Genomic DNA, 14,442 nt, shown 5'->3' on the forward strand with positions numbered 1-14,442 from the left:
CAAACTAGACTTCATGAAATAAGTATAATCAGAATCCTTATTGATAAATTTGCTGGCAACTTCCCCTACCATTATATAATTCAAAAGTTAACTTGTGGCAGAGAAGAAAAGAATCATTAATTATTTATATTTCTCCTATCAACTGCCATCATGTGATGCTGTTTGCTCAATATTTTGTATACATTATGAATCAAAGCAGAGGATCTAAACTTGCATGTGAGAGTTCTTAAAAAAAAAAACACCCCAAATAGAACCCAGGTTAATGATTTTTTTTGTTTAAGACATTAGACTTTATTTACTTTATAATGTATATCAGTAAACTCCATGGACTGTAGCCTGCCAGGCTCCTCTGTCCATGGAATTCTCCAGGCAAAAATACTTCAGTGGGTTGCAATTCCCTTCTCCAGAGGATCTCTTGGACCCAGGGATTGAACCCAGCATATTCTTTACCATCTGAGCCACCAGGGAAGCCCAAACACAATGAAAAATGATACATATCCACAGCTTAACAATGAGCTCATGAAAGCATTTATCATAGCTGCACACAAAAGAAAGAATACTTGAATTAGTTTCCTTCCTTTAGTCTCTGAAGCATTATAAAGGGAAACATTAATAATTACTGAGGATGAATAAATAAATTCTGGGATTAAAAATCATGTTAATAATCAAAAAACGGGATCACTTGCACACGTCTCTCTTCTGATCGCTTACGGACCCTGCTAACTCTACTGTCATTCTTCCTTTTGCCTCTGCTTTTCTCCTTTGTAAACGTCTATATCCTGGCCATCAGCACAATTCCCTAAGTGCCTGTTGAAAACAAACATCCTTATTGCTATAGCAGCCACTTAACCTCCTCATAAATGTATCTGTGTTAGGTACACTGTGGCAGAAGGTGCCCTGTTGGATCAAGTGCTGTACTGAGCTTATTTTTAAAGGTCTTTGATTTGACTGGTGGCATTTAGTTACTTTTTTATAATATGCCGTCTGAAGGCCCATGCCAGCTTGAAAAGGGGTAAAACAATGAAAATGGCCCATAACCAAAGCAACTGGGCAGCATTTAACTAAAGTGTGGATAAAGAAAGGTTTTCAAGCAAATAGACTATATCTACAAAAGGCGAGGTCTGGTCTGAAAGAAGGTACTATAATCATAGAGTAGTCTCTCATAAAACCAAGTGCTCTAAAAAATAAAATGTAGGCTATTTTAGTTTACAATTTGTCTGTTTAAATATACCCCTTAATCTAACTTACGCAAAATATGTGCCTTTAAAGATAATTGCAGATATAATAATTCTTGGGATGTTTAACCCTGAGAGACTAGGTTCTGTGTAAACATCAAAAATTACTCTACAGACCCAATTGTCACAGTAACTGAAATTACTGTCATCTCAAAGGGTGGAAACAGACATAAGACACAGTGAATCAGAAACATACAGAAAACATCTTTAAATCAATCCAACCAAAGATATCCTATAATGCGGTGGTCCCCAACCTTTTTTGGCACCAGGGACTGGTTTTGTGCAAGACAATTTTTCCACAGGGGAGAAGGCGGTTGGGGAGGAGATAGTTCCAGGATGATTCAAGTGGGTTACCTTTATTGTGCACTTTATTTCCATTATTATTACATCAGTTCTACCTCAGATTACCAGGCATTAGATCCCAGATGCTGGGGACCCGGGTCATGCTCGGACTGGAGGGGGAGTGATGAAGGCCTTATAAAACCACACACATTCTCTGCATTGAGAAATGCTGGATGCCTAGGGAAATTCCTGTTTCCCCACCCCAGCCCGCTCCACTCCTAATACAAAGAGTACCACAGAGACACGTCATCATTTCCAACAGTTCTCTCTTTCCTGCATGTGCTGGGAGGGAAAGAAAGACTGAAACAGAAGAGACCAAGTATTTTTCCAACGGTTAAATTCTAAGTCCTATACAATTTCCACGAGAAACACAAACCCCTGCTCCACGGCAGAATTCCTTTTTTGCCCAGCGAGGATCACAAGTGTTGCATCCAGTGGTCCTTCCAAAATGTCGAGTAAAACATCTGAGTTTTGAAAAATAAAAACAGAACAGACTGCACTTGTCTGTTGTGTGGGAAAGGATCTGCTACTTTGTCATCTCTCTTGATGGCCCAGAACACTATTAATAACTTGGGGGAAAGGCCACATGAAAGGTATTATTTGATTTGTGTGTCCCTCAAGCTTCAAAAGACCATATGCCAAGGGATGCAGCAATAAAGTAATAACATTACATATAATTTATAACTTATCTTTAAGTGTGTGTTAGTCTTCAAAAGTTACTTCATGAGAGCTGTCCACTTACTCTAATGACGATCAGTATATTCCAGATTTTTCTTTTGTAACAGACTAAGGAAATCCATTTCAGTACATTATAATAACACCTTGCACTAAGGGGAAGCTTCAGATTTTGACCCAACATACATCTTGCTCAACAAAGAGTTCTCAGGACTTCCCTGGTGGTGCAGTGGCTAAGACTGCACTTCCAATGCAGGGGACTCGGGTTCAATCCCTAGTCAGGGAACTAGATCCCACATGCCGCAAATAAGACCCAACACAGTCAAATAAATACATAAATATTAAAAAACAAACCAAAGAAACCCCCAAATAGCTCTGAGTTACTATCAAATCTATACATTATGAATGAAGGCATGTGGCAGACACTGAAGTCTGAAAAAGGTCAGTGCTGTTTCCTGACTCATGAAAAAATTATATTCATTTGGATTAATTTTTCAAAACATAATCATTTTATAAGCAAAAAGGTCATATATAAAGTATGAAGAAAATAGCAGTGGGAATAGTTCAGGATAACCCTTGAAGTTTCCCAGGTATGCTATGCGAACTTCTGAGTTGGTTTACAAAGTTTGAAAATCTGTGTGATTTGACTATTTACTGGAAGAACTGTACTACTTAAATGCATCAGATACCTACTTGCAGGAAAGAAATGTGTTCATGATTACACTTCCAAACACTGCCTGGAAGGATAATTATTGTACTGGATGCTGTTGGTCCCTCACCCAGATCCTCGTTACCAGGCCCATATACCAGATTCCTGCAACTGGGACTTTTGGCTGAAATGGCTCAGAGCTGCCTCCTTCCTCGGGGAACTCCCTTCATCCAGAGAGAACCACCTCACTTGGCACCATCTGGGCGGCTGTCCTTTCCCCCGGGGACAGACTTCAGCCATGACATACTGATACGGGAAACCCTGGTTTCCTTGCCTCTCTGGAGCCACTAATAAACAGAGCTCACTGTGAGATGAAGTGGAAGCTAAGTTTTGGCTGAACCCACCTCTCTGCCTTGCTCTTCCTCTTGCTCTGGTCTGTGTCCCCCACTCTCTTATAGGTTTCAAACAAGAGCACTACTTCACTGTATCAACTGAACGGGAGAGCCTATCACAAGTTTTACATCAACAAAAAGCAACCCAAGACAATTAGGACCCATATACTAAGAGCAGTTTAAATTCTAAAGCAATATATAAATGGGCTTCCCTGGTGGCTCAGATGGTAAAGAATTTGACTGTAACGCCGGAGACTGGGGTTCCATCCCCAGGTTGGGAAGATCCCCTGAAGAAGGAAATGGCAACCCACTCCAGTATTCTTGCCTGGAAAGTTCCAATGGACAGAGGAGCCTGGTTGGCTGCAGTCCATGGGGTCGCAAAGAGTAAGACACAACTAAGCACACACGCACGCGTGCACACACACACACTTTAAATAGAAAGCAAATACGATAAACTACAGTACCTTGACAGGATGAAGATTTGTTGTAGTGATAATTTTGTGCAGTGGGCCTGCCAACTTTGGGGGCAGTTTCGGTTCTTTATCCAGTCCCTGGGGCTTAGTGTAATAATCCAGTTTCTCTCGAGGAAAGAAATTGTTGATTATAGTCACACAATCATGTTGACCTTTTAATAGGAAAATAGGAAATGTATTGTTTTATCATTCAAAATAAGACATTTTCCATTTTTTCATTATGTTGTTCTGTTTTCTCAAGTCAACATGTGTCAGCGTCCTTAACTTTTAGGAGAGTAGAGGAGGAAGGGGAGAGGTCAAATATTTTAGGAAACATCTGTAAGCATGCTATTCGAAGCCAAGAAATAATCCCCTTTTAAAGACACAAAATCTACAATACATAAGAAGATTATGCAGATAACAACAACAATAATAAAAAAGCAGTGTTCTACTTAAAATTGGCCTTAAATATTTAATAAAAGTTGCGCATTATTTAAATGTTTCTTCTTCCACTCCTACACAAATGATGTTCGTTCTTCCCTAATCACATCTGGCTTTCTTTACACAAAATTTAAATTTATTCTGTATTAAGTTTCTTATTGTCATTATAATTACTACCCATTTTGTTAAGCTAATCTCTCCTCCCCTTGGATTTGAGAAAAGCTTGGCCTTTTTGTGAAATGAAAGAGAGAAAAAGGTTTTGCTTCCATAAGCTTGGAATCCACACGCTTGGAATCCACACTGTAGCTCCTCATAGATCCCTGTGCCACTTCTGGAAGCCAATCCCCAGAGGTAAAAACTGTTCCAGGAAAGCAGAACCTTCCCTGGAGAAGCTGGCGGCCTGACTGTGTGTCCCTGCTGCTTCCTCCCCGCTGGCTCCCTCTCCACTACTTCTCTGGAGCAAGGAAGTGGCCCCTCTGGACAAGCAGGGCACATCTGCAATTGCAGGCTTTTCCAGGAATCTCTGCAAGACAGACGTCTTCCTCCTTTCTGCCTGATGAGGGCTGAAAGAGTCCTGCGGAGCAGACCCAGATGCCAGGGCTCCTGGAGAGGGGTCTGCTCTGGGTGGCACGTGTGGCCTCTGCCCACTTGTGTATGGTCCAGGGAGCATCTGCTCAATCCTGCTGACAACAGGTGACTTGCAGGGGGACTGCACTGTGGTCCAGGCGGATCTTTGAGGCTGGTCAAGTTCTCAGCTTGCCCAAGAGTTTGAGGATAACCCAAGAGCTGTGTCTCAGCAGAGGCTGAAATATTTCCTGGTTTGTTGACCCTGGGCCCAGAGGTATAGAGAGATGGCACAGCCCTTCATGGCCCACGACCCTGTCAGCTTTACCTGACTGCCTAGGAGATGCAGACCCAAGTGGATCCAATCTCGAAAGACTACGAAATGTCTCCAACAGAGGGCCTCTTCTGTGGAACATGTACTATAACATCTACTACAACCACTCCACAACCAAACCATAAAGAAAACCATCAAAGAATACTTAAGCAGCTCAATTACTGTATGTAAAGAGACTCTCATGGACCACAGAGAGATTCCATTTTTAAAAGTTAATAGACAAACTGAGAAGGGTAATCCTGGTTACAATGGAGAACTAAAATAGTAATGCAGAAGATGAATAGATAAAATATCTCAAAATAGATTAAAAATTAGGATATAGAAATCACTACGGGAAAGATGAGAGAGCTGGAAAAAACAGATCCAGGGGGGAAAAAAGAAAAGAAAAGAAATGGATGGAGAACTAATAATTAAACAAATGATAAAAACAACACAGTCATGATTTGAAAGCAAATTTTAGTAGCGATCACGTATCATTTTTGGCGTTTGATGCTATTTGTAAGTACTGAGACATCACTTTCTTTTTCTACACCAGAAATCTCCATTATATATATCTTGAGAAGTCAAACAGTAACAAGAAATACTAAAAAATATAAAGTGTTCTGTTTGGAAAGATTATTTCTACCTACATAATTTTCAAGAAGGGAGGAAAATGACCATCAAGCAAATATATTGCAAGCAGCATGAAAACATGACACAGATAACAGAGTGCAGGAATTCACAGCTGTGTGTGAAGCAACTACAGATGAAGACAAACTGCACTGCTTTTTTAAAACACCAGGGAAGCTCTAAAACACAGCCAGCTTCAATAAAAAGATAGATGTTCCCGTTTAAAAAAAAAAGATACTCTAAAAAAGCTTCTCAACATATAAAGAGACCTAGGAAAATTTGAAGTTAAAAGAATCAGAGAGAGAGAAAAACATAGACTCAGCTTGTAACTTACATCTTCTCAGCAGTCCCCTAATGAGGATACTCAGAAAAAGCCTTGTTAGCAGTTGGAAATATCTGTGCGTAAAAATAATGGCTATATAACAATGACACTATCACAGGACTACGCGTTTCTTAAAATTACACCTTTGTGAGAAGGAAAAAAACATGTTGTTTTTTTTTTCAAGATTTATCTTTCTCATTTTAGATATTGCTTAGGTTATTCTGATATCTTAAATAATCCATCAATAATTTCTGTTAGCATGATATACAGGAGAAGGCAATGGCACCCCACTCCAGTACGCTTGCCTGAAAATCCCATAGGAGGAGGAGCCTGGTAGGCTGCTGTTAGCGTGATATACAGGAGAAGGCAATGGCACCCCACTCCAGTACGCTTGCCTGAAAATCCCATAAGAGGAGGAGCCTGGTAGGCTGCAGACCATGGGGTCACAAAGAGTCAGACATGACTGAGCGACTTCACTTTCACTTTTCACTTTCATGCATTGGAGAAGGAAATGGCAACCCACTCCAGTGTTCTTGCCTGGAGAATCCCAGGGACCGGGGAGCCTGATGGGCTGCCATCTCTGGGGTCGCACAGAGTCGGACACGACTGAAGCAACTTAGCAGCAGCAGCAGAGTGATATACATATATACTTAAAGTTTATCTTTATAAGTTCTTAATGTATATTTCATTTTTTATAACGGAAATTATTAAATATTTAGCTTTATTAGTTTTTAATTTATGAATTGGGAATACACGCAAATAAAACAGTACTATTAATACAGAAAATAAGTGCTGGGAGTGGGAGCTGGGTGGGGACCACTTTGTGTTCCATCATTACTGTCACTGGACTTGAGTCTTCTAGACTAAATGGGCTCACTGAGTCAGTCCTAGGCAGGATTAATGAGAACATAAATACAATCAGACACATCCAGTACAATTTTTTACTTTCAAGGACAAACTGAAATTGAAACACACTTCTAGCATAAGAAACGAAAAGCTGACAAAGACAAATCACATTCGCACTTGCAAAACCAGGATTTAGAAAACTGTGGAGTCATGTTTACATATAAGAGAGCAGAGCAGTGATACAAGAATCATGGAACAAGCCAAGATAGAACTTGCATTTCAGAGAAAAAGATAGCTTTGGTTATGACGGGTTTCAAATCATGTGCGATCTGAGAAGGTCCTATAATCAAATGCTAAATGAGAACAATGATCAAGATGGAGCAAGGAGAAAAGATAGTGTGGAGAAAGAACAACAGCCCTTGGTAGCAGAGACAGTCAATCCCAATGGGTGGAGACAGCATGACAAGAGAAATTACACTGTAGATGGCGGGGACTGCTAAAGGAGAAAGAACACACCGTGGATGACATTCTAATGATACATTGGTACTAAAAATTCTAGACTGTCTCAGCCAAGGCCACACCTCGTGGTAGTGTTGGAGGAGGAAAGGAAAGTCCGGATGCCTGACAAACACAGGGAATGTGGAGAAATAAATTGAGTTTTAATGATTTCATCTTGTTGGGGTTGCTAAATGGGCAAATATAATACCTTAAGGGTGAGGCACCAGCTACAGTTTTGTTCATTTCTAGATAATAACTAAGAAATACAGGTTTAACTGGGAGCATTGTGAATAGGAGAGTATGTACTAATAGAACAGAAAAGCATTTTTGATTTTTAAGTTAATAAAAACAGAAAGGAAATGTACTCTAACAAGGATAGGCCAATCACATTAAGGAAATACCAGAAAACACACAAACCATCACGTAAGGGACTTCCATGGTATACTGGCAAGAAGAATGCTGGAAGAATATATTTCTATGACCATATTTTTAAAAGATTAAAAAATCTTGCACATATGAATACAAATGTATATGTATCGACCTGATTGAGGGAAATAAAAGTGGGAGAATGAGTTTTTAATAAGACTAACTGTAAGGAAAATATAATGTCAACTTGAAAGGGTGCAATGCAATTTTCTATGAAATTAGTCTAAATAGATTAAAATGGAATGAAAACATTACCCTCACTCTAGGATGGAAATGAAGACATTTGTACCTTAGATTTTTATTAACATGGTAGTATTAAAAGAAAAAAAAAGGAGAAAAAGAAAACTATTCTATTAATGGTTGAAACACAAACTCCTCCAGTACTTTCAGCCCTGTGGTCTGGGGAAAGACACTTAACCTCTATCTGAGCTCTATTTCATTACATCGTGGACATAATGAAAACTTGCAGAGTTAAACAGAATTTCAGATCATGTAATTCCCTGGCGTCACTGTACATATCAGAAAACTGAAGATGTGGGAGTGAAGGGATTTGCCTATGATCTTGGAAATAATTAGGAGCAGACATGAACTAAAATATGAGTCTCACGATTCCTAGTTTAATGTTCTTTTCTTACTACACTGACACCCTTAAAATTAGCTGAGAGGTGAGGTGGTGGCAACCAGGGAGCCCTTAACTATGAGAGACAAATATTTCTCTGCAATTTGCTCAGCAAGGTCATACCTTTCTCAAATCTTCCTGAAAATGAGTTAAAATAAAACAAGAATATTTGTTTTCATAGAGCTGTGAAAAAAAGTGACTCTGTGACTGTTTGACTTAATCAACTGTACCTATTATGAGTAGCTTTAAGTAACACAATAATAAATTTTAATACCATATACAGTTAACTGTCCCCCATATCTGATTAATTCCCCCTATGCTGCTGCTGCTGCTTCAGTCGTGTCTTGACTCTGTGCGACCCCAGAGACAGCAGCTCAGCAGGCTCCCCCATCCCTGGGATTCTCCAGGCAAGAACACTGGAGTGGGTTGCCATTTCCTTCTCCAATGCATGAAAGTGAAAAGTGAAAGCGAAGTCACTCAGTCGTGTCCGACTCTAGCGACCCCATGGACCGCAGCCCACCAGGCTCCTCCGTCCATGGGATTTTCCAGGTAGGAGTACTGGAGTGGGGTGCCATTGCCTTCTCCGAATTCCCCCTATATCTCAGCTTAAAAGTAATTTCTCTCTTGACATTCCCTTGGAATGGGAGAGAAGATCCCTCCCTTTGATGTATTTCTATGGAACCCTTAAGTCATCCACCGGAGTGTATTTTCACAGTCATTCCTATTAGCCACTTAGTGCCATAAATACACAAATATCCTGTTTTATTCACCAAAGCATCTAGAGTGGTGCTTGATCTATAGGTTGTGAATGTTAAATATCTGTTTCATGAATCATTAGGTCTCACAAAGCTATTTACTGTATTCCCAATAAATCAGATGTTTCTGATTTTGCTTTTCTATCAGTGGACTCTGCTAACTGCCAACTCAGTGGGGCCAAAATACCAAATATCAAATATTCATTCCCACTCTCTTCTAAACCCTCTCTATCAAGTAACAGGATTAACATACCAAGAAATACTGGACACATACAATAAATGTTGATGGTTGCTGAGGATGATACTGAAAGAGCTGTATGTTGTATTATCATTAATACTCATTCTTAATCATTGTTATAATTATTATAAATAGGAATAACTGATGGCCTTTATTGAGAGCTACAGTTAAAGCTCTTTAGGTCTATCATTTCATTTAATCCTTTTAATGATCTGCTGCTGCTAAGTCGTTTCAGTCGTGTCCGACTCTGTGCGACCCCATAGACGGCAGCCCACCAGGCTCCCCCGTCCCTGGGATTCTCCAGGCAAGAACACTGGAGTGGGTTGCCATTTCCTATTTTAATGATCATGTAACCATTATATTGAAGATCAAAATCATTAAGTAACTTCGTATTAGGTGGTACAAACAGAATTTCAACCCAGATCGTTGACTCCACAGTTCTTATTCTTGAATACTAGGTTTAACTACTTCCTTAGAGGAGTAAACTATTCTCATTCGAGCATTTGACTGCAACAGAAAGGCCTCACCACACTCTCTATCTCAGAGTGGAAATTTGAAACAGCTTGTTCATGTTCTCCAAAATGTCATTAGGTGTTTCATTAAGTTAGACAAAACCGTAAACGTTTGCTTTTGAAAAAGGACACGTGACAGATATACACTCTGAGAAGCAAAGTGGCATTTTTTTTCCATGGGGGAAATTTGGGGTATAACCTAATGTAAAACTGTCCTAAAAACTCACCCACAAAGGCTGCCATCTGAGCTGCTGTTCTTCCTACAGAGTTGACAACATCTGTTTCGGCACCAGCTTCTAGCATTACCCACGTGATGTCTTTATTACCTAGAGTTAAAAAGAAACATTTGTTAAAAATAAGGAATGCCCAATTCAAATACTGCCTTTTAAATAATCCACACTCTTTTTTTCCCCAATTAGTTTCAGGTTTCTATCTGGTGAATATTTTCATTTTTCCCAAAATATTTATCATAACTACAGTAAAAAGTAAAATGCGACAGAACCCACAGAGAAATCAACCTTATTTTCTAGAAAAGAATAGAAAACATGAAGTAGTACAAAAATGGCACAGAATTGAATATCACTTTTTTAAAAAACAAGACAAAGTATGTTTTTCCTTGCTTAGTATAAAGTCAAAACAAAATAACAAAAACAAAGAGAGAAAAAAGAAAATGAATCAAAGTCCTCACTAATGTCCTCAACTCATCCCCTCCCTTACTCCTAGAGGCCCTGAGATAACTGCTGACGGTTGAGGACCTATCTTTCTACGCTCTGTCCTGTTTAAACATTCACGGTTATTTTATTTGCATTCTTTGACTATAGGAATGATTATAGATCATTTGCTATTATAAACTATACTCAGTGAATAGCATTTTCCATTACTTTTTGCAAGTTTGAATTATGATTTCCTTAGGAACAGTTCCTGGAAAACATTGTAGGATCAAAGGTTATGTATATTTTAAATGCATTTTACCAGGCAGCCTCCCAACAAGGTTAGGCTTATGTGCACTTCCCAAAACAGTGCACAAAAAGTTCCCACGCCAATGCTGGGCTTCATCATCCTCCTTAACCTCTGCCAATACTGTAAGTGAAAAACTAGCATTTGTTGTCCTAATCTGATGTTCTCTGTTCGTGAGAGTGGTTTTGAGTTTTTTAGTCAGTTGTATTTCTTTTGTTCCTGTTCAATTTTCTAATTGTCTACTGTAGTATTTGTTGTTTTCCAATTGATTTATAAGAACCCTACATATATAATGATATCACCCATTAAGATATTCAAGCTGGATTTAGAAGGCAGAGGAACCAGAGATCAAATTGCCAACATCCACTGGATCATTGAAAAAGCAGGAGAATACCAGAAAAACATCTACTTCTGCTTTATTCACTATGCCAAAGCCTTTGACTGTGTGGATCACAACAAACTGTGGAAAATTCTTAGAGAGACAGAAACACCAGACCACCTGATCTGCCTCCTGTTAAATTTGTATGTAGGTCAAGAGGCAACATTTAGAAGTGGACATGGAACTACAGATGGTTCCAAATTGGGAAAGGAGTACGTCAAGACTGAATATTGTCAACCTACTTATTTAACTTATATGCAGAGTACATCATGAGAAACGCTGGGCTGGAGGAAGCACAAGCTGGAATCAAGATTGCCGGGAGAAATATCAATAACCTCAGATATGCAGATGATACCACCCTTATGGCAGAAAGTGAAGAACTAAAGAGCCCTTGATGAAAGTGAAAGAGGAGAATGAAAAAGCTGGCTTAAAACTCAACATTCAGAAAACTAAGATCATGGCATCTAGTCCTCAGTTCATGGCAAACAGATGGGGAAACAATAGAAACAGTGACAGACTTTATTTTTGGGGCTCCAAAATCACTGCAGATGGTAATGGCAGCCATGAAATTAAAAGATGCTTGCTCTTCAGAAGAAAAGCTATGACCCACCTAGACAGCATATTAAAAAGCAGAGACATTACTTTGCCAACAAAGGTCAATCTAGTCAGAGCTGTGGCTTTTTCAGAAGTCACATATAGATGTGAGAGTAGAACCATAAAGAAAGCTGAGCACCGAAGAATTGATGCTTTTGAACTGGGGTGTTGGAGAAGGGACTCTCCAACCAGTCAATCCTAAAGGAAATCAGTCCTGAATATTCACTGCAAGGACTGATGTTGAGGCTGAAACTCCAATATTTTGGCCACCTGATGCAAAGAACTGACTCACTGGAAAAGACCCTGATGCTGGGAAAGATTGAAGGCAGGAGGAGAAGGGGACGACAGAGGATAAGATAGTTAGATGGCATCACAGACTCTATGGACATGAATTTGAGTAAGCTCCAGGAGTTGGGGATGGACAGGGAAGCCTGGCGTGCTGCAGTCCATGGGGTCACAAAGAGTCGGACACAACTGAGTCACTGAACTGAACTGAACACCCTTTAAGACATGTAATAACTATTTTCCATATTGTTTAATTTATATTTTAATTCTATGTAGGGTATTTTCTACATATGGAAATATTAAGATTTTATGTAATCAAATTAGGCACTGTTGCCCTTTTTGAAGCCTATATTTTATGTTATGCTTAGAAATGCCTTCCAGTTCCAGGATTAAAAAACTACAGATTACTGCTTTCAAAGCATGATAATATTATATTACATATTTCTTAAAAACTGTAACAAGTACAGATAATTCCACTTAATTTTAGATACTTCCCAAATTGTCTTCATTCTACAAACTATAAGAAACATGAATCAGAGTAAGTTTCTAAACAGATCACCCTATTTCATACAGAAATGTCAGTGAAGCAAACTGCTCTATCGTAGCAGCTATTTTGTCAAGAGAACAACAAAGAAGCTTCAGTATTACTTCAAAATATAAAACTATAGAACATCAAAGGAACTAACTTGTAAGAATAAAAGATCAAGCTTCATGGCTCTAAACAAAGCATACCATCAACAGAATCAGTTGATTTAAATAACTAAAGAAACATCACCAAATTAACTGTATAATGTATTTCATACATTGTACCTTTTCAAAACCAATTCCCATCATGTCTTTCCATAAGACATGATCTTAAAATTACTACAACAAAAACACACTTAATGAAAAAATATACATAAACTTATAACAAATTGGTATAGGTGACTATTATTACTGTATTAGAATACATGCGAAAAGTTCACCAGAAAGTGCAGCAAACATGAGGGCTGTGTATCCATGTTCATGTTGATGACAATTTACATCAGCTCCATGTCGTAAAAGTAATTTGCACATATCAAGTTTTCCTTTATATGCAGCATGCATTAGAGGAGTCATTCCATTCTTTAACAGAAAGGGAAAAAAATATTAATTTTACTTATTTACCTTTCCCCCGCCTATGAACAATTTATGCAATTAAGTTAGAACACAAAATAAAATGAATTAATAAAACCATCTTTATAATCTACATTTTTATACTCACTTGCCACTTGGATCTTCTATAAACTGCTGAGGAAAAAAGATAGTTTCACTGGAGCCTATTATACAGAATGAAGTAAGCCAGAAAGAAGAACACCAATACTAACACATATATATGGAATTTAGAAAGATTGTAATGATAACCCTGTATGCTAACACATATATATGGAATTTAGAAAGATTGTAATGATAACCCTGTATGCGAGACAGCAAAAGAGACACAGATGTATAGAACAGTCTTTTGGACTCTGGGAAAGGGAAAGGGTGGGATGATTTGGGAGAATGGCATTGAAACATGTATATTATCATATGTGAAACGAATCGCCAGTCCGGGTTTGATGCAGGATACAGGATGCTTGGGGCTGGTGCACTGGGATGACCCAGAGGGATGGTATGGGGTGGGAGGTGGGAGGGGGGTTCAGGATTGGGAACATGTGTACACCCGTGGTGGATTCATGTTGATGTATGGCAAAACCAATACAGTATTGTAAAGTAATTAGCCTCCAATTAAAATAAATAAATTTATATTAAAAAATTTAAAAAAATTTTTAAAGAAAAAAGATAGTTTCATTACTTCAGCTTTTCAACAGATTAGCAAACAGATTCAGAGAAGAATTGCTCAACCTCACTTAACTAATAAAATGGCCAGGGCAAGACTGAAACTAAATTTATCAGAGCTCTCATCCCGCCTACACATAGCTCTTGAAGAAACAAATGGAACAAAGAGATACAAATGCACTACAAAAGAAAGAAAAAAGTAAGGAAAAACCTTAAGATAAATAGCATACATATCAAGGGGAAAGTTGAATACAGTATATCCATAGCATGGAATATTATTATGTATTGATTGAATTCATCTGTATCTACTGAATTAAAGAGTTTCATGAATTACTACTGCCAATGAGAACAACAAGATGCAGGAAATGCATATTAAAGTACCCTCAATTTTAAAACAATGATCCTCAAAATCACATTTATATTTCAATCCTAAATATGATTTGGTCATATATGTGATTATATGAATATGGAGAAATGGTCAGTAGTGTTTACACCAGGCCACACTGTTTAGTCTCCACATG

The 14,442-nt window shown here is 38.5% G+C and overlaps 1 protein-coding gene across 4 annotated transcripts in view; it reads right to left on the reverse strand.

Moving 5' to 3' along the window:
* ANKMY2 (ankyrin repeat and MYND domain containing 2) overlaps positions 1 to 14,442 on the reverse strand; it is a 42,785-nt gene that overhangs the window by 14,674 nt on the left and 13,669 nt on the right. For all 4 annotated transcript variants that reach the window (XM_005205176.5, XM_015468288.3, XM_005205177.5 and 1 more), the window contains exons 3-5: positions 13,090 to 13,228; positions 10,137 to 10,235; positions 3,758 to 3,918 (exon numbers count right to left, since the gene is read on the reverse strand). In XM_005205176.5, coding sequence (XP_005205233.1) covers positions 3,758 to 3,918; positions 10,137 to 10,235; positions 13,090 to 13,228 — 399 coding nt within the window. The remainder of the gene's footprint in view (positions 1 to 3,757; positions 3,919 to 10,136; positions 10,236 to 13,089; positions 13,229 to 14,442) is intronic.

The sequence above is a fragment of the Bos taurus genome, chromosome 4 (assembly GCF_002263795.3).
Source record: "Bos taurus isolate L1 Dominette 01449 registration number 42190680 breed Hereford chromosome 4, ARS-UCD2.0, whole genome shotgun sequence".
Taxonomy (NCBI): Eukaryota; Metazoa; Chordata; class Mammalia; order Artiodactyla; family Bovidae; genus Bos; species Bos taurus.